We start from the raw sequence: 21303 nt of genomic DNA, 5'->3' as shown, positions 1-21303 counted from the left end.
TCCACAAGGGATTACACAGATTTTCTCGAGTTATGACTAAAACATGTTTAAACCAGGCATATCAGAAGGAGTTGATAAAACAGTCACCCCAACCCCCAGACAAAGGAATGAGGTTGCGTCTGCTTGCATGTGTATTTCATCTAAATAGAGTAAGGTGTGACCAAAGACAAAAACATATTTGCATGCCAGGCAAACAAAGCCACAAGGAGTGCAAGTGGGGAAAAAGCAATCACAATGTCAGCGGGGGATGGAGACTAAACCCCCAGGAAGCCTTCCTGCCCTTCAAAGAAGGGTCAATGAACCTTGAGATATACTTTTCAAAGGTTTACTGGACTATAAAGAGAGGAGCAGAAAACCCCTAAGTTATTCTTCACCTGAGGAGACAAGGAAAACCAGCATCTTGGACTCTGTGGGGATCCTAAGAGCTAGTCACTGACTGCTGGAAAAGGAAGATTATACACGGTAGTTTCCTCACTGAAGACTGTAGCTTAAGTTAGATCTTAGCCATTATAAAGCATATTTTGACTTTTGTTTTTTGGTAACCCTTATTATTTTTACCCCTTATCCTCACTTAAACCTCTCTCTTTTTAATTGAATACGCTGGTTTTTACCTTTTATCTAAACCAACCAGTGCTGTGATTGAAATAACAGTGTTTGTCAAACCCTAGTTAGATTAATGAGCTGCAGAGTATAGTCTCTTTAAAGGAGCAATGAACTTAATAAGATTCTGTGAGTGCTACAGTCAGAAGGACTGGACACTACAGAGCAGATGGTTTGGGGAAAATTCAGGACTGGGAGGGTCTTGGGTCACTTGGCAAACAGTAACTAAGCAGTGGAAGTCAGGGTCTGACATGCATGCTTGTGTTCAGGCTGTTGGTGTCAAGGCTGTGAGTCACCATAACATAGCATTTAAGGCACCCAGAGTTGCAAGGCAAGTGGTGACACACCTCTTACTGATCTGGGTTGAAACCAAAGTGTCACAGATGCAAAGGTGGGTGGCATAAAGCCATATTTGGCCCCTCCTCCCCAAACTGTACTGTGCACTTCCTAAAGGTACAGCCAGAGTCAGATCCTTACTGTACTTTTTAAGTGGAGTTAAGACCAAAAATTGAAAATCTTGGTACCTATACTGCCATCTAAATGAGTTTTGAAAAGTTTCTTCATTTTTTTCCTAAGATACACCATGAAATAGCTCTGACAAAGCTGAATTGGGAACTCCATATTTTAAAGTAAAAATTAAATTTTAAACCAGGTTAGTAGTCTACACAGTATAATAGTTTTTCTGGTGGAGAAAGGAGGAGGCTGATGAAGGGGCTATGAGGGAAGAAAAAGGCCATTTTAAGACTCTTTGTTTGTTTGGCCACTCTTCAGCAGTGCAGTCTCACCCACTAGCCATTATTAATTTTCACATTTTTCCATGAAGGTTATAGGGGAGCTGTAACATTGTTGTTTACATGCACCCCCCAGAGTTCCATCAAGGTATGCATCTGGCCCTCCCAGTTTAGCATCCTTCAGTAGGAAGTGAGTTGGAAATGACTATTGGCCACAAACTACTGGGGAAAGGGCATTCAAAATCACAGGGGGACTGAAGAAGACTGTGTCCAATAGTCTGGGAACACAAAAAAGTCAAGCAAATACAGTTTTAAAATACATTCACTCAAAATAGTAGGAAAAGTTTTTGTAATAGTTTCCTTACAATTTTTTGCTTTTTCTGCTATGAACTGTTTTACCTAATAGGGAGATATGTTGCATAAAATACCCTAGACAATTTTAAAATTATTTTTGAAATTATGGGGCAAGATTCTGATCTTGGTTAGTAGCATAATTCAATTAATTTACACCAGTGGGATTTAAATTTACAATAGCAACAAACTAAGCTAGGATTTGAAACCATTGGCCACTGAAGCCCTTCTTGGGTATCCCAGACACCTTGTTTTGGCTAACTGCACTAATGGACTCAGAATGGATTTATTTTCTACAGGTTTACGTTGACGGTAATTCCATCCAGATCATCTACTCTCAATCTTATTTATATTCTCTGAATTTGTTTTTAAAATTCTTCCTACTTATTGTATGGGTAAAAGTTTAGTGATATCATTTTGGGAAATTAAAAAACAGGAGAGTTGAGATTTTTCCACTAAGATTCAGTCCTTTCTAGTTTTATTTCAGAATCTTCTACTATTGCTGATACTGCTCTTTGATAGAAATTATGGTTGTAGTATTTCAGGCAGTCCCAAAGTAGTAACTAAATGAAGCAGGTTTTTTGGTACCAAATACTTTTATACATAAGCCTCCATAAATCATTTACCCAAGAACCCCCAATACTAATTGATTATATATCTTATGTCAACAAAATCCTTCACAGATGAGTTCCCCTAACACAAATACAGGGAATCTCAGAATCAGAAATTTGTATATTCACCACTATACATGCACATACTTAGAAATATTAAAATATAAAACTAGAGCATTAATTCCAGAGAAATGCCAAACATACCCTGTCTAACCTTCTAGCTTCTATATGTCTAAGTAGCTGTTGTCTCCAGTCTGCAGGCATTTTACCACAGCTCTCATTTCCCTTCACAGGGGTAGGCCTTGTCTTTACATCACTGTTATCTGAAGGCTTGTCACCATAGTTACCCAAGTTATAGTCCGATGGTATCTTTTCCAATAGAGCTGCCATTGTAGGCCGAGCTGAAACTGGCCTAGTCTGAGATGTACCATAACTCTCTGTACTGTAGCTTCTTGCAGACAATGGTCTCCTTTGTGTAAGGTTTTTAACTGGAAAACTTCCAGACTGGGCTTTCACTTCTTGATATGAAGGATGTTCATCTTCATACCTGCCATTTCTTTTGAGGAACTGGGTTTCAGACACTGAGATACTACTTTGGCGTTCCATAGCTGCTCTATACTGAGGTCTGCTATACCTATCACTCTGAGGCAGTTCGTGAGGTTCGCTTACTCTTCTATACATTGACATTTCAGTGGAGCTTGCCAATGAATCAGCTCTTCTCAAAAATCCTGACCTTGATCCCTGGGCTGAGAACTGAGCATTAACAGCCTCCTCATTAACTGAAGGCTGAGAGAATGAAAACATATGCTCTATGGGGGGATAGCCTCTATAGGCTCTTGGACTAACCAAATCCTTGGCAATGTTTTTACTCTGCTGGGGAACATATTCTGGATTGTGTTGAAAAGGTGGTGGTATCCTCTTTTCTGCTTTAACTTCCACTGCTCCTTGAGGGTTGAAGCTTTGGTCAAACTGATAGACTTTTTTGGTAACAGAAGGCTTTTGCTGCTGCTGTACCTTAACACTTCCATAACTCAGCAACTCATCATCTAACATTGGTACAGACTGGCTACGAGACATACTAGACATACCATGCTCCTGTCCTATCATTTTATCTAGTCTTTCATGGGTTCCTGCATTGTCATTACGGGATGCATAGTTTTCTAATGGAATATTATAAACTTTATATGTACCGATGTCTATCTCATCAATACTTTGCGACTTCTTAAATTTACTAGTTTTTAAATCTCTCATCATTGGGGAAAGCCTCTCTGTACTCTTGCTCATTGCAATAACACTTTTAGAAGACTCTGGACGGCAATGAATATGTGAAAAGACATTACTAAGACTTCTGTTAGCATTTGAATCATGATACTCCCACGCTACTCCTGGAGAAAAAGTGCTAGCTGCTTCAGGAGATTCTTTGATATGATCTTTCCTTTCAGGCAAAGGGCTGGTGGTGGGGGTGCTCTCCAATTTAGAAGGAAAAGCTGTCCTATCTTCAAAAGGACTTGGAGTTCTGGTCCAATTCTGCCAAGGATTGGGAGGAGGCACTTCTGATTCAGGTGTGTTTCTGAGTGTAGGCTGTTCAAGTTCCAGGGGAATGCCAACTATCCTGTCTTGTCTAATTAAAGGCCTGCGTCCATGAGCAGATGTGCTTCTAGATTTAGAGCATAAGAGAGGGTTAGTGCTAGGATTCTCCACTGTGCTCTCCTCTGCAACAAACCCTGTGTTATCATAGTGTGGGGTATCATTCCAGCTGTCAGCAAAAGTGTCACTCATTGGATGCCTGTCATTGCGCTGCTGCAGATTTCCCACTGGAGCAGATTCTAGCTGGCTGAGTAATGGCTTTGTCTCAAGAGGCTGTGGAAAAGACTGCGCAAGCCTGCAAAAAATAAAAATAAAATGCAATGAAAACTATCCGGGCCTCTGTTACAATAAGTGAGCAATCAGCAGAAAGAAATTCTTACAAAACATCCTAATGTTTTCTCATGTATATCTAGCCCTTTGGATTATATTACAATATATATAAATTATGCCAGTGCTTTGTCATGAAATCTGGCATTTTCTAACTTTTGAGGGCTTAGCTTTTCAACATAAATAATTGTTTTAATATTTTTTGTATGTAATATAACTTATTTTTCAGCAAAGTGGATAACTCTGCACAAAATAATTCAGCTATAAAAGCCTCTGCTGACATAAATCCAGGAATTAACACAATTCCAGGCTGAAAAACGAAGCTTCTGAAAATTTGGTGCAGGATGGCCCTGATCCTCTTGTCCAGTTGGACAGCTTTGTGCTTCTGCAGCAATGCAATGGCATCCCCATAAAGCAAGCTTAATGATATGGAGGATTCCCCATGTGTAGGGCACTTTTTGGTGGTAAAGAACTGCTGTAGCAGTTTCTATTCTGTGTTGCCAGTGTAGGGGCATGGCTGGGGGTAGAGAAGAAGTGACTCGGTATCCCCATGCCCTGGCAATCCCCAGCTGCTGGAATAGTCCCCTTGCGGCTGTTGATAGCCAGTGAAAATTAAAGCAGCTTTCAGGCTTATTTGTGCAGCGATCCTCTCAGGACAAACTGAGGGCTGGGGGAGTATAAAGGTTACAAGCATTCTGTCAATCCTAAAGTGTGCCAAGACTCCTCAGCTCAGGATCTAGGCTTATTGTCTGCAAACCTTATAGCATAGCAATTTACTACGCACTTTCAGTATGTGGTTATTTCACTTTAGAAAATATAACAGAGAACCTGACTCCCCACTTTCTTCACCTTGTATTGTTATCGCTGCCAGGGAAAAATGGGTGTAAAACGCTCTTCTTGTTTGACAGCCTTAAATACGCAGTATGCCCTCACTTTGGCCAGCTGTATATGACTACACAAGGTGAGAAGCAACAGAGAATCAGACCCAGTAAACATATACACACCTGTTACCCCACAAAGAATTATTCACTGCTTCTTTGGCAGTTGTTTGCAAGGACCCCATTTTAACACGAGCATTAGAGGACCCTGAGGAAGCTTGGGAAGGTGAGTAGTCTGAGTAAGTGCCTGAGGAAACACTGTTATTGAGACAGTGGATTTTATCTGCTTCAGATTCGTCTGTTGATTCTGAAATAAAATAGAACAAGCATTATGTGGGGTTGGAGCATTCGGAAACTAAATGTTCTGGAAAAATAAATGTTCAAACTGATATTATGCATATATTTAAAAACATGTTTGTAAGATATCTGCAAATCAGAGTGTAGTATCCAATACATCCCAGCACAATGTATTACTTATAGCTCATCTATCTAGCTGCATGCATTAAACATGCCTTCACTGAACACCTTTGGGAGTCAAGATACTGTAGTACCTTTCTTTTCTTTACCCAGAAGAACAAGTTTGGGTTGGTACAAGGGAGCTTCAGCCATTGAAGGGCGAAGTTCTCCTATCCTCATGTCATTAGCAGGGTGTCCAAAGGAATCCTAAGAGAGAGAGAATAATACCAAAGTATAAAATAAAATTATAGTAAGGTGGACTTGCAAAAGGCAATGAAGAAACAGCCACATTTGTCATGAACATGGAACTATATAAACCCAGGCACAGAAAATATCATTCTAATCATGCTGAATTTGTCACTCTACAATTCTACTTATTCATAAAATATTATAACAAAGCAGTAATATTATGATGATAGTGTGTTTATTCTGAACATGCAGATGAACTAGATAGAACTTATGAGATGTGTCAAGACCACACACACATTCTTGATGGAGTAAAGTTTACAAAAATGTAAAATTTAAATAGAAATGAATGAAAATTTAGAAAAAACTATTCACTTATTGAAGAATTAAGTATTACTCATTCATTTGTTCTGATTACAATGGGACAGATCTTTACAAATTCAACTGTCCCTACATCTGCACTGAACCAAGAAGCTATCTTGGCTCCAAAAGAATTTTCTATGAACTTAGGCTAATAATAATGTTAACTCTGTGTTTTGAGAGCAAATGCTAATCTGGCTGAACTTCAAAAGATTTACTACATAATGCAAGAGCAAACAAGATGTGTGCTGCTAAGATCCCTGCTGCAAAGAATTAGACCAGTAAGTCATTTGTTTCTGTTTTTAAACAAAACATGTGCTTTTATTGGTTGAAATATGTATTCTGACACTTTTGGTTAATTATGACTTGAAAGATTATTTTAGAAATCATAGTTTACAGCTCTCTTTAATAGAATAATTCATATTAGGATTAAACTGAACAACATTTTGAAAATCAAAATTCACTAGGTTCACAGAATTTAAACAAATAAAATTGTAAATGTAAAGAAAATTTAGGGTTGGAAATGCAGGGAGAACTTTGAATGGTCTGATAGAACTCCAAAGATTCTGACTCATCTCTGATCTACTTATAAAACCCTTGTTTTATAATACCTAGCATTTACATATTTATTTTTCATCCATAATCTCAAAGAACTTTATCAAGATAGAAAAGCGCTATTATCCCAACACACAGATAAGGAAACTGAGGCACAGAGAGATCAAGTGACTTGCTCCAGGTCACACAGTGAAACAATGGCAGAGCCAGGAATAGAACCCAGGTCCCCTAGTCCACCAATCTAGTCATCCATGGTGCCCCCTTAAGTGTTGTTTCTGATATTGTATGAGTTGGATGAAACCTTATTATGGGATTGTGGTTCATAGGTGTGAATTCACCCTTCAGTTAACATAACTGTAAGCATAAGACAAAAGGATTGCATGTACGCACCCAGGAGCTTTTGCTGAGTATTGTTTTGGACAGGTGTGTGTATGGGAAGACAGGACACAAAGAAACTGAGAAGGAATGAGAGAGAGAGCGGACCCACACGCCCGCACACACAGAAGGGAGCTATTGAAAATATGATAGCTGTCCCTGGAAGAAGCCTGGGGAGAGATTTTTGGGTCAGGAGTGCAGGCTGGAAAGAATGCTCCTGGTGCTATAAGCAAAAGAAGCTGTTTCGTGCTATTTCATTCCTTCTGTAGTCAGAGACAGACCACTTCGTACATTCTTTGTAAATAAACAAAACAGCATAAAGAAATATCTGACTACCACCAATTTCTACTCCCAACTGGTACACCAACGAGACCCCAAACTTTGACTTGCTACTCGGGTCAAAAGGGGCACCAATATTTTGATTTTAGGGACTGATAAGGAAGAGTAAGGGGAATTAACTCAATGGATTTCCTAGACTCTGCCCTTTTGCCTTCCTAGTAGTGAAATAAATTCAAATTGAGTCCTTAGATTGTGTAAGATTGAACCCATTTAATTTAAAAAGTAAAATAATATATGGTTGGGGGGCCTTCTCAGTTGTTCCCAACTGGGCGTGGCTCCTCTTTTACAGCTGTCATTTCCAGCATCAGATTCTTTGTCCACAGCTCAACCATAAAACTGTCTTGTTAAGTCAACAACCCAACCTCCAGTCAGAAATGCTCTAGACTCATCCATTTGTTCATTATCACTCAGCCAGCAGCTGCTACTGCTTGATGATTTCTCACTTCACTCAGAACTGTTTTATCCCAATTTATCCCTTTGTTTTTCATTTCCAACCAGACAGTTGCTGCTTCCCTCCTTGAGAAGCTTTATGATTCCATACATGTAACTGAGCCCAAATGCTGCCACTGTCTGACAGCTCCAATCTGACTGATTTTCTGTACTAACCAGCTATCAGATATGCTCTGAAAACACCAAAAACCAAGAAAGAGGAAGAAGGGAAGTGAGATAGTGACTTGATCCATGGAGGGGTAATTAAAATTAGGGAATCACAGAACAGGGCAGCTAAGTGAAAGGAATGGAGATATGAAGAGGGATCGTTCTCTGTATTTCTCCTTCTCTTCCCTTCCCATCATGACATGGACATGGTTCAGGTATGAGGAGGAGACTGCCCATGGAGACCTTGTGAAGGACACAAGATGGAAAGGGAGATAGTGGAAAACACACTATCTAGAGGAGTTACGTGGGTATCCAAGCTCAGGGGAGACCCTGGGAAAGGCAGTTGATGGAACACAGCCATAAGGGGCACTCTGATGGAACACAGGCTCTGGGGGATTGTCTTGGGAGGGGGGTACCTTGCCTCAAGGAGCAGGAAGGCTGGTGTGGGACACAGCCTTGGTGAGAGACGTGGACGGTAGATGAGTTAGGGGGACGATAGATTCAGAAAAGACCTTCTGGGAAGGGTGGACACAGGTTTGGGGAAGAGGGGATGATGGTATCTGTCGTGGGGAGAAGAATGGACATTTGGTGGAGAAGAGTTGGTAGTAGAGAGAGAGGGAGCGAATGAGTGGTGTTAGAATGGAGAGGGAGGAAAAATTGGCATTTATAAGTAGGAGTGATGGAGGGAATGTTGGGGGAAGAGAGGTGGTTTGAGCCTTGCTGGAGGTATACTTGTAGCTGAGCACTTCTGCTACAGAAGGTGGAGGGGGGTTGAGGCACTATGAGACCCTGTGTCTCCAGCACTTTGTTGGCAAAGTTATTCCATCAATAGTGAGTTAAATGACTTTGTGGAAAAGATGAAAGAAAGGAAAGAGATGCCATATTCGAAAACACAATTTCATTAATTAAAAATGAAACCATGTTACTATTGCTCTTATTGTCATAGTTTTATAAGATTTATACTTTATTAATTGCTTTTAGTAACATGAGTGAAGCAAAAATAAGTGAGAGGATTGCCACATATACAGTCCTTTGAGAGTACTATTATACTTCTGTAGTGATATTTTAATATTTTTGCTTTACATATAGTTATGCCTTCCCAAAATTCCTTAGATTCCTTATCAGCCAGTTTAGTCAGTCCCTGAATGTTGGCAAAACAAATATATATATTTGTTTCTTACACATACTCCATGTTTATTGTAATATATTCAAGACCTTAAATTATTTTGATATACCAGTTACAGTTCCTTTATACTATTTTGTATTTCCTATACAACATAATAAATACACACACAACTTAAAGCTGGTCATTATTTAATAACATTTTGCCAATGCATCAGTCAGTTTCCACCCCAATATACAAACTTATCATCCAATGTCCTTTTTGAAAAAGTACATATGTAGCATTCTCAAGCTGTGATATACTGTAATTTTTGTATCGGGGGGGTAGCCGTGTTAGTCTGTATCTACAAAAACAACAAGGAGTCTGGTAGCACCTTAAAGACTAACAGATTTATTTGGGCATAAGCTTTCGTGGGTAAAAACCTCACTTCTTCAGATGTAATTTTTGAAGCACAGTGCATGTTAAGTTTCTTATTGTACCTCTGAACTTTCTGTATGTTCTTCTTTCTTCTTCCTGTTTGGGATTTCCAAAGTCAAGTTATGAATGTTGTCTGAATCAGACAGGTGGCTCTTTTGGAATGCTTGATTTTCTACTGCTTGGTCTACACTACAGAGTTAGGTCAACATAAGCTGCCTTACATTGACCTAATTGTGTCAGTGTCTACACTACAGCCTTGTTCCCACCAATGTAAATGCCCTACTACATCGACATAATAACTCCAATTTCACAAGAGGCATAGGGATTAGCTCGGTGTAGTTAAGGCAACGCAGTGTCCATGTAGACACTGTTACTTACTTTGGCTGTTGGCTGTCATGCTTGTCAATTTCACAGCTCCCAGCTGGAACAGTGAAATTGAAAAGAAAGACCGTTAGGCTCCCTGCTATGAACCCCGCACCTGGCTCAGAGCTCGGGCTGTCACCCTGGGGCGAGGGGGAGCTCCAGCTAGAGCCTGGCTGTCCCCCCCGGCTCCTGGTTCCCCACTGGGCTGCCACCCAGGATGCCCACTTCAGGCTGGGCGGCCACCCAGGCTCCCGGCTCCCCGCTGAGAGCTCTGCTGCCCCCCCACTCCCAGCCAAGCTGCCACCCAGCTCCCCAGTCCCCACCGGGCTACCGCCCAGGCTCCCCGGTCCTTGCCCCTCACCAGGCTGCCACCTGGGCTCTCTGCTTCCCACTGGGAGCACAGCAGCTACCTGGGCTCCCGGCTTCTGGACCAGGTGCCACCTGGGCTCCAGGCTCCTTGCTGTTCAAAGCTAGATGATACAATACAAATTTATCTAGTTGATGAAAACAAAATGGCACAAATACCCTGACTGAAGGAACAGGATTGTAACAACATTTGGTGAAAGTTAAATGATTAGAATGTATTTCAGAGAGTTAAAAGAAATAACATTTGGATTCAAGGACTTTAAAGAAAACAGCAAATTATTTAATTTTGATCAAAGTACCCAACTGAAGCAGTACCTAGATTTTGTGAACATTTGTGGAAGCAGTCCCAAGGGAAAATAATTGTGCTAAAGTGTGCTTTAATACGAACAAGCCCAAAAGAAATGGAAATATTCTCACTGTAAATGAAACACACATAGCAGTGCAATGAGTGGAGCAATGATTACTAGGACTATTGGATATGTGAAAACAACCCAATCTGCAGTGGTACATGCACAATGGGTGAAGACAAATTAACGTAATTACACAGCAACAGCTGGCCACAGGGTGGTACCTTTCAAGGATAATGCATCAATTGTAACAGTTAAATTACAAAGAGGTGAAAAGAAAATTTGATAAAGATTGAGTGACTTTGTTTTCGAAAAAAGAACAGGAGTACTTGTGGCACCTTAGAGACTAACAAATTTATTAGAGCATAAGCTTTTGTGGACTAACACGGCTGCTACTCTGAAACCTTTGTTTTCAAATTTATTTTCTTTTTAAAATTTGGGTTTTATAGGGGCTTCCAAAAGTGTCAGGTGCTTTCCATGGATCTCTCCAGGTATGTTATAAAATGATCAGTAGGTACTGCAAGCATCATCATAGCTGTAATTTGTGTTTTTAAATTGTAATTAATTGGTTTAAAAAATTCAGACTTTGTATAAGTGAGTAAATGTCCACTGAGATCAAAGGAACTGATCCTACTTACACCAGCTCTGAATTTGGCTCCATATAGCTAGTACTAAATTTTGGAAATAACTTTCAACAATGTTCACGCTAGAATTGCAGCCTTTTACCATATAAGGACAATATAAGGACTTACCTTCTCTTGGTAAGTATCTATTTTTTAAGGAGCAGGTTCCGCAACTCACACTCACAATGAATAGTACCTTACTTCATAAGTAGTCCAATTGACATCTATGAGACTTCTTCAGTAAATATTATTCAATGGGCCTGACGTAAAGTTCATTGAAGTCAATGGAAAGACTTTTGTTGACTTCAGTAACCTTAGGATCAGACTCAATGTGAGTACAAGACAGAATCTTGCCCTAAATCATTAGATTTGTCATTACATATCTGAATCAAGAAGACATTTATGAGTATATGACTGAGATGTAAATTATTATATGGTCTATTCTGCTACTGCTATGTATATTTCACTGCCATTAACATTTAGGAGAGTTACAGACACACATGAACAGCAGAATAGATCCTTATCAACTCAGATTAAAAACTGAGAAAATGAGTCTCAATTAATTTTAGAGAAAAACTAGGAAAAATTAATCTGATTCTAATAAAAAAAGTTAAAACCAGAAACAATTGCCTATGATTTTAAGATCAGATATAAAACAATGTCACGTAATGGAGCCAGGTTAAAACCCTTGTTGAGCTCTTGAAAGTAACAATAATCTTGTAATATTACCTCCACTGAAATCTCCTTTGTTGCCATAGGCCACTTGTGCTCATACTTTTCTTTCATGGTTTGCTCACTGTTGGCAGCTGGGGTTGAGTTCTCAGGCCTCACTCCATGGCTTGTTTTGCCCACCAGATTTTGAACAGATTTTACCATGTTCTTTAAATCTTCTGGGTATGGAGTTGGATAACGCTTTAGATTTATTTCAACCTAAACATTTATAAAAAGAATTAAAGCACAAATATGAAATAAAAATAACATGCAAGTTAAATCTATAGTTACAGTACTATGGATAAGTGTATAATGTACAAGCAGTGAATTAAAATATTTGAGAAATGTGCTACATACATTTGTCATTATGAGTAGAACTGTGTGAATAACTGATTTTTCAGTTCAGTGGCTGAACGTTTTGTTTCATTTGACATCATTATTTTTACCTTTTAAAAATATTAAACTGAAGCAAAATTCAAACAGCAGTTTCAATCAAAAAATCAAAATGATTCATTTTAAAAATGTCAAAATTAAACTCATTTATTTTTTGCTGAAACAATTTAGCAAATTCAACATTAATTCACAAAGCTCTGTTTAAAAAAGTTCACCCAGATCTAATCATGAGTCATTTTCAAAGTCCGTGGGCTGGAATCTATTTCAGTTATACTAATGTCAATCTAAGGTATAACTCCTCTGATGTCAATCACAGATCAGAATCTTTCCCTTTATGTTCAGTTTTTTACCACGTAAGAATACTGAGGTTCAGATTCTACTCTCAGAACAAGACCACTTTCAGATCAGATCACATCCTGTTCTTAATGACATCTGTGAAAATCCAGAATAATTTTCCTATATTCAGTGGAGTTATTTTAGATTTACATCAGAATAACTGAGAGCAGAATATAACCCATTGTGGAACTATTTGTCCCTTGATATGTACATGTAGCTTGCACTGAGGTCAATGAGATCTATTCTTATGCATAAACAAAACAGGAGACTAAATCCTTATTGACTTAGCAGTGAGTCACACTGAATAGTACCTTACTCCTGATAGTCCTGTATAGCCCTGTTGATTTCCTGTACTACTTGTGTGACTCAGGGTGGCATAACTAAGTCCTTAAAGATATACATAATAGAATCTTAATTTCGATCAGTAGAAAATTTCCTACTCTGAGCTGGACACCCCCCTGACCCTATCTCCCCCACAGCCCTGACCCCTAGTCCGAGCCCAGCCCCTCTGAGCCGGACACCCCCATGACCCCATCTCCCTACAGCCCTGACCCCTAGCTCCGAGCTTAGCCCCTTTGAGCCGGACACCCCCGACCCCATCCCCCCCGCAGCCCTGACCTACAGCTCCGAGCCCAGCCCCTCTGAGCCAGGCACCTCCCGACCCAGAGCCCAGCTCCCCACCCAGCCCCGGGCAACATTAGCGCCACCCCCAGGCAGCGACAGCCCATTGGCACCAACCATCACCATCACCCAGCGACAGACCATTATGTAATTGCAAATGTATACATACCATTAAAGCATTTAATGTTTTAAATAATGTATTTTGTGTATTTTCAAATTATTACAAATTAATATTTGAATGTATTTCACTGGTTATTTTTTACATTTCCAAATACATATTACTATAGTATTGCAAGTTTTTTTTATGGAAGGGGCCCCCGAAATTGCTTTGCCCCAGGCCCCCTGAATCATCTGGGCGGCCCTGGGTACTGCTACCACAATCCTCTGATTATGAGCGCAGGGGCGCACGAATACTTAATGTGGAGCACCCACAGGGACAACACTCGAAGAAGAACATTGAGTGCAAATTCTACTCCACACACCATGAATTCTAGTTTGGCATCTTCGAATGGAAAATGCATGGATTGGGAAAAAAAGCACATCATGCAGAGCATCTACTCCCTTGTTTCAACTATCTCCACTCTAATATGACCTTTCTCACATCTGGAAAGCCACAAGCAAATGTTGTTCACATACAGAAGTTTGCCCAGGAAGGAGAAGCAGATCATGTCACCCTGGTGTTGATCCCCATTTCCATGCATTCTGAACACGTGGCCAGTTTTGTTTAAACTTGCTCCTTCTGCACTGCACAGTACAGAGCATCATTTAAACCAGTGTATAGAATACTTGTCCTGCACAGTATGTCTTATTTTTAAAAGTGCATTTTGTTCAAGTGAAACATCACTATTGAAACACATTCATATTGCACTGAAATAGATATTCAAGCTGTGCTTGTAATGTATATAAATATCAATATGATATGATGAAATATGTTTAAATACACTGGAAACAGTTTTTTATTTCAAAAGATGGAGAAAGCACTAGAGGAGAGGTTGTTCTTGATTTGATTTGACAAATAGGGAGGAACTGGTTGAGAATTTGAAACTGTAAGGCAGCATGGATGAAAGTAATCATGAAATGATGGAGTTCATGATTCTAATGAATAGTAGGAGAGAAAATGAAGCAGAATAAAGAATGGATTTCAAGAAGGCAGACTTTAGCATAATCAGGGAGTTGGTAGGTAAGATCCCATGGGAAGCAAGTCTAAGGGAAAAAAGAGTTTGAGGGAGTTGGCAGTTTTTCAAAGAGACATTATTATGGGCACAGAAGCAAACTATCCCACTGCATAGGGAAGATAGGAAATATGGCAAGAGATATCCTGGGTTAATCAGGATATCTTTGATGATCTAAAACTCAAAAAAGAATCCTACAAAAAGTGGAAACTAGGTCAAATTATGAAGGATGAATATAAAATAAAAGCCAATACAAGCATGTAGGGACAAAATTAGAAAGGCCAAGGCATAAAATGAGATTAAATGATCTAGAGACATAAAAAAATAACAAGATGACATTCTATAAATACATCAGAAGCAAGAGGAAGATCAAGGCCCATTTCTCAATGAGGGGGGAAAGACAATAACAGAACATGTGGAAATTATAGTACTAAATGATTTTTTTGTTTCAGTCTTCACCAAAAAGGTTAGTAGCGATCAGACATCTAACATAGTGAATGCCAGTGAAAATGAGGTAGGATCTCAGGTTAAAATAGGGAAAGACCAGGTTAAAAATTACTTAGATAAATTGGATGTCTTCAAGTCAAGGAGCTGACTGAGGTGATATCTGACCCATTAGCAATTATTTTCAAAAATTCATGGAAGACAGGAGACATTCCAGAGGATTGAAATAGGGCAAATATAGTGCCAATCTATAAAAAGGGGAATAAGAATAACCCAGGGAATTACAGACCAATTAGCTGAACTTCAGTACCCGGAAAGATAATGGAGCAAATAATAGAGCAATCAATTTTCAGACCCTAGAAGATAATAAGTAACAGTCAACATGGATTTGTGGCTGTGTCCTCACTGATTTATTTCCTGCCACTGCCTCGCCAAGAGTAAAGTTACCAAGAACTTTGGATTCGGAAAACCCCGGGAAACAGGAGAGCAATGAAAATAATTAAATGTCTAGAAAACCTGACCTAGGAGGGAAGATTGAAAAAAATGGGTTTGTTTAGTCTGGAGAAGAGAAGATTGAGGGGGAACATGATAATAGTTTTCAAGTACATAAAAGGTTGTTACAAGGAGGAAGGTGAAAAATTGTTCTCGTTAACCTCTGAGGATAGGACAAGAAGCAATGGGCTCAAATTGCAGCAAGGGAAATTTAGGTTGGAGATTTGGAAAACTTCTTAACTGTCAGGGTACCTAAGCACTGTAACAAATTGCCTAGGGAGGTTGTGGAATCTCCATCATTGGAGGTTTTTAAGAACACGTTAGACAAACACCTATCAGGAATAGTCTAGTCATTACTTATTCCTGCCTCAAGTGCAGGGGACTGGACTGACCTAGTGAGGTCCCGTCCAGTCTTACACTTCTCTAAGTCTATGAATGCTATAACCTGAAAATGACAATGCTTTCCATAACTGAATACTGGCAAATAGCATATGATGCAATTTAGATTTCCCCACCTCTTAGAGCTGGAAGTCAAGATTTCGATTGCTATCATTTCTATTATTAACATTTGAAAATTCCTAGTACCGTAAGATTAACATAGTAGTTTTTGTATATATAAAAGTATGTAACTATTTCCAAATGCTTTGTTCTAATTTAAATAAGTGCATAAGAAACATGAACACCATCCAAGTAACAGTAGTAATAATGCTGTGAACATTTTCTGTATAATCATGTTATCATAGTTATTTGCATCATACATAATGTTAAAATATAGTTCTGAAAATTCTTTAGGAAACATTACAAACATAAATAAGACAAAGAAGGTCCTTTGTATTGTAATGGCAACTCTTATTTTATTGGCAATTTTCAGTACTATTGTATTTCTTTTAACAATTGTAACCAAATTATATTTATGTCACACTGTATTTTTAGAATTAGAAGTAATATTTTACTATACAAAGCTAATAGGACTACAAATTCTTCACATTATGAAGCAGTCATACTATGTTAATACAAGAATGGTATTCTGTTCCAGTTCATTTCTAAATTATTAGTATAGGTCAATAGTGTAGTTTTTGGTTTTCTGAACTGATAATATACTAATGGATAAAACTGGCATTTTAATCACTATTCACTGGGTTTTGTATTTATGTACTGAACCAGAAAACTGATCAATCTACTGTAAGATTTTAGTGTAACCTATTAATTATGAGCGCATGATTTTTTAAGTCAATTTATTTTCTATTTAACACCAAATAAATAGTGGACTAGAGTATATTTAATCTGGTCACAATCAAGTGGAAGAGAACTCATAATAAAATAAAAGAAAAAAAAGTCAAAAGAAAATTGAAGCGCCAAACGTAAAATACAAATAGTAGCTATAATTTTATTAAGTTTTTGAGTTTTATTTTTTAGAATTTAAAAAGCTGTGATTTTATTGTTACTCATAAGACTATCTCAGATGTCATTTTCCAATTTGGGTCTCTTACAGTAGTGGTCAAAGACTTACAATGGTGAAGTATTTAGTCTAATAATTCACTAACACTATGTTGGAAGTAGAAATTTTTGTCCCCACCTGAAAACAGATGGAACTGATGATGCTCTCACACCCATGAAAATAAAACACGAGTCCTATGACAATGCTGGAGTTAAACTCATTTAAAACTCATACTCAGGCCCCTGCTCTCTATATAGAGTGCACAAACTGGGAGGATGCTCTTTGCACTCTCCATTCCTTGAACACTTATGGCTAGGGCCAGGGACGACATGGCTATTTGTATTTTGAGATATCATTTGATAAAGGAAATTAGGGATCACATAAAATGTAAGTATTAATTAAAGGCTATAGGGTAGCGAAGGGGGAACTGTGTAGCGGGAGTGGGAGAGTGGGGGAAGGTTCTGCCTCATGAGTCACCTACTAAGGGCTATGGCTAAGTGCTCCAAAACAGCATCTAATCCTGTGTGCTAAATGCTCAGAAACATTTCCACTGGGCAAAGTAGGTAGCCTGGTGGAAGCTTTCTATTGCTTAGCAAGACCTGTCAAACCTGATCAGAACAGGCCAGTTCCTTGGAGTTCAGCCATGCAGCATCCATTCCATCAGGAACAGGGAAGTGAGGTTTGGGTGAAGCAACCTGCCGTGGTCTTCTGAAGTCAAGTCTGGATGGAGTGGGAGCGCGAGTGGGGCTGCCACTGAGAGGTCCAGAAGTATGCTGAACCAATGGTGGTGTGGCCACATCAGTGCTATCAGGATAACCCTCACCGTGCCCAATTTGATTTTTAGGAGAACCTTGTGAACCAAGGCGATTGGAGGAAAGGTGTACAGCAGATGATCTGCTCACTAGGGCAGGAAGGTGTCGGAGAGGGAGCCTGAGCTGTGCCCGTGAAGCAAACAGAACTAATGGCATTTCCTGTTCTTGGTGATGAAGAGGTCAACCTGGGAAGGCCCTCACCTCTGGAAGATGACACTGACGACCTCCGGGTGAAGAGACCACTTGTGGTGAGAGGAAAAGAGTCTGCTGAGGTGATCTGCCAGTACGTTTCGGGCTCCTGGAAGATGCATCGCCTCAAGGTGAATGGCATGTTTCACGCAGAAGTCCCACATCCAGAAGACAGCACAAAGCTGAAGATCAAGCCGCTCCCTGCTTATTGGTGTAAAACATGGATGTGGTGTTGTCTGTCAAGACCTGTACCATTTGGTCTGAAATGTGGGGAAGTAACACTTGGCAAGCTAAGCGTACCACCCTGAGTTCCTTGACATTTTTATGTAGGGAGAGTTCTTCTTGGGACTAGAGGCCTGGGTCCTGAGGTTGCAGAGGTGGGCTCCCCACCCTATGTCTGACGTGTCCGAGACTAAAGTGACCGAGAGTTGAGGGGCAGTAAAGGGTACTCTCTTCATTACCGATCCTTGGTCTTTCCACAAGGTCATGGAAGTTAGGACTGGAAACGGGACTTTGAGCACTGAATCTAAATGCTGCCTGTTTAGGGAGTAGACTGATACCAGCCACATCTAGAGGGGGCTGAAGTGCATACTGTATCAGCAGGAAGGCTCTGACTTGGAATGAATCAAGCACCCCGATGAACTCTATCCTCTGAACCAGGACCAGAGTTGACTTTTGCTCGTTTATCAGCAGGCCCAGCACCTGGAATGTGGCCCAGACTCTACTGATATGCTTCTTCCTCAGCACCGGAGATGGAGAACAGCGCCAGGAAGAGCACGGTGCCGGTGGAGCACTCTGTACGGATGTCGAAGTGCTTGGTGCCAATTCGAAATGGCTTGGTTCCGAGACTTGTCTGAGGGCCACCTCCAGGAGAATGGCCTTCAGTCAAATGTCCCTGTCTTTTCTAGTGCGAGGTCTGAAGTCCCTGCAGATCAGGCACTTATCTTTATTGTAAGATTCCCCCAGACACTTTAGACACTTATAGTGTGGGTCACTCACTGGCATTGGCTTGTCAAAAGGGGCACATGTCTTGAAGCCTGGGGCATGCCCAGCACCTGGGGTGAAAAGTCCCTCGATGACAGGGAGAACTATTTACACAACTATATCTACTAACTCTAAGAACTATATACACTAAGTACAGTAACTTAAGAATAAACTGAGAAAGTCCAAACAACTGGAAGGAGACCTTGCCACAGCAAGAAGGATCATTCCATTAACTGTCATGAGTGGGAAGGAGGAACTGGGGTGTGTGGCTGGCGGTACCCCTTATATTGTCACATGACTCCAGAGGGCACTAGAGATGGCCCTATGGATACCACTAAGTGAAAAGTCTCCAGCAACAGTGCACATGGCATGCACACAACTAGCATGGAATGGACATGAGCAAACACTCAAAGAAGAAACTCAAAATTTGATAGTCAGGTAACAAGGGCATGAATGGAAACTATTAGTGCATACTTCAGGGAAAACAAACCCCTCATTTTTCATTAATGATTATATTTGGTCTCAAACACGCTCTGCAAGTTTAAAAGATAAAAACATGTTAACATGGCATTTGTGTATTGGATCTTTTGTCCACAATATATAAAGCAAGAAAAAGTGAAAGCTAACTAGTTACCTTAACTTTTCCTGCATTTTCCTCCTCTTCCTTTTTTTCTTCAAATTCAAAGGCTACAGTCATCCGCTGCTGTCGCTGCTCCTCCCATAAAGTAGGGTTAAAGCTATCGCTGTCTGACTGGAAATCTACAGTTAAAATTCAGGTAATAGCTTAGGACGACTGCTTTGTAAGAAGAATGTGTAACTAGTGCACCAAGCAAAACAAATGAAATGTTTAAACTCTAAACCACAAAAACTTATGTTGTGCTGAGGCCTGCACCCCCTTCGGTTTTACACTTAAATCATCCAAAGGGTGTGAAAAGTAACAAATTTTTTTCACAACCTATAAACAAGTTACATAATTTTTAATGTAATAAGGTGAAGTTGAAAGGGGTGGTGCAAACTGGCTGTGTTTGAACTAAATATTGTCAATTATAGGATTTCAAGACTCCTAGTGAGGTCACAGGATTGCTTTTGCAGAAGACTAAAATGTATCCCATCTTATCATAATTTAGGTCAGAATAGGGAGGATGGGAAAGTGGTAGATGAGTGCCTTCTGCTACCAGATCTATGAAAAAGCACAGGCCATCCTCCTGCCTAATGTAAATATCATACCAAATTCTGCCTTTCATTGGCCCCAGGCAACCCTAATGAAGTGAATTCAGGGGGTTTATACAGCGTGTCAGAAGGCACAATTCTGATCCTCCTCCCCCCTGCATCACCCCACCCCCAAAAGAAAAGGGAGAACAAATCTCAATCCAAAATTAAGGACTTGGGAAACCTTAGATTTAACATACAAAAAGAGCCTGTTTAGAACCCTTTCAGTATGACTAAACACATACTGCCTTGTATACACTGTTTGTTATATAAACAACTGTAGCCATTCTCATCCATGGAACCATGGTTTCAATATTTAAAAATAAACTCCCCATTTTCTCACCAGGATTTAAATAAGCATTATAAACATGTTTTTGCCTTTGTAATACATTGCTGACAGTAATTTACCTTCATCACCACGGGGTTGCTGAGGAAACATGTAGTTAGTCAGTACTCTTTGCTTTGTTTCTGGATGGGCCTCAGTTTGCAGAGGGATAAGGGCTTTGGACTATAAAGAAAAAATGAAAGATTGTTTATAAGAATTGCAAGAAAATCAGATTTTATGATCTGATAAATAGAAAATATAAAAAGAAAGTAAGAATAGTGTCCTTGGTCTAAATGAAACTGTTCTTACAGTTGCTGACTGAAAAAACATATTATTCTGATGTGGAATTTTTTTCTTCGATCCCTCACTCTTACTACATGTATAACATTCCTACTGACTTCAGTAGAAATATTTCCAGTGTAAGGAAAACAAAGTCTGACACACTGTAGTGACTGAGTGAAATGAGAAGCAGAGGAGGGTGGGAAGGGGAACAGTTTAAGCACCAAGTGTCTGATTCTAATCTTATTCACGCTTGGGTAAATCAGGAGTAACTCCACTGAAGGCAGCAGAGTTACACTGGTATAAAACTGGTGCAAGTGACTAGAGATTGTGTTCGAAGGCCCAATGAGTATTCTGATGATACTGGTATATTTAAATTAAATTAATGTAAATTAATCTATGATCTCTTGTAGAAAAGTCCAATACGTTGAAGAAAATAATGTGTCCTTAAAAGAATATAGGCTCTCAGTTGGTGTGCAAGCTAGATGGGCTCTTAAGCAGGCACTCAATTGTCCACATTAACTTTTCTTATTATTTTGGGGTGATATTTCTATGTTTGTAAGAGGTCACATTCTACTGATCAGTTTTTGACAGGTAGGAATAGGAAGGGGAAGAGAGAGAAGGCTCTAGTTTACTGCGTTGAAGTCCACACATTGTTTTCCACCCTCCTCCCGTCAGTTTGTTTGCTTGCTTGCTTGCTTTTTAC

The 21303-nt window shown here is 39.7% G+C and overlaps 1 protein-coding gene across 15 annotated transcripts in view; it reads right to left on the bottom strand.

Annotated features, from left to right (window-relative positions):
- LRRC7 (leucine rich repeat containing 7) overlaps nucleotides 1–21303 on the bottom strand; it is a 349370-nt gene that overhangs the window by 49125 nt on the left and 278942 nt on the right. For all 15 annotated transcript variants that reach the window (XR_010589655.1, XR_010589656.1, XR_010589657.1 and 12 more), the window contains 6 exons: nucleotides 20402–20501; nucleotides 19419–19543; nucleotides 11922–12122; nucleotides 5637–5748; nucleotides 5212–5392; nucleotides 2498–4175 (listed from right to left, as the gene is read on the bottom strand). Coding sequence is in view for 12 of the 15 variants with exons in the window: in XM_008172560.4 (XP_008170782.1) it covers nucleotides 2498–4175; nucleotides 5212–5392; nucleotides 5637–5748; nucleotides 11922–12122; nucleotides 19419–19543; nucleotides 20402–20501 (2397 nt within the window). In the remaining 3 variants the exon portion in view is untranslated. The remainder of the gene's footprint in view (nucleotides 1–2497; nucleotides 4176–5211; nucleotides 5393–5636; nucleotides 5749–11921; nucleotides 12123–19418; nucleotides 19544–20401; nucleotides 20502–21303) is intronic.

The sequence above is a fragment of the Chrysemys picta genome, chromosome 8, assembly GCF_011386835.1.
Source record: "Chrysemys picta bellii isolate R12L10 chromosome 8, ASM1138683v2, whole genome shotgun sequence".
NCBI lineage: Eukaryota > Metazoa > Chordata > Testudines > Emydidae > Chrysemys > Chrysemys picta.
This window is presented reverse-complemented; position numbering and strand designations above follow the sequence as displayed.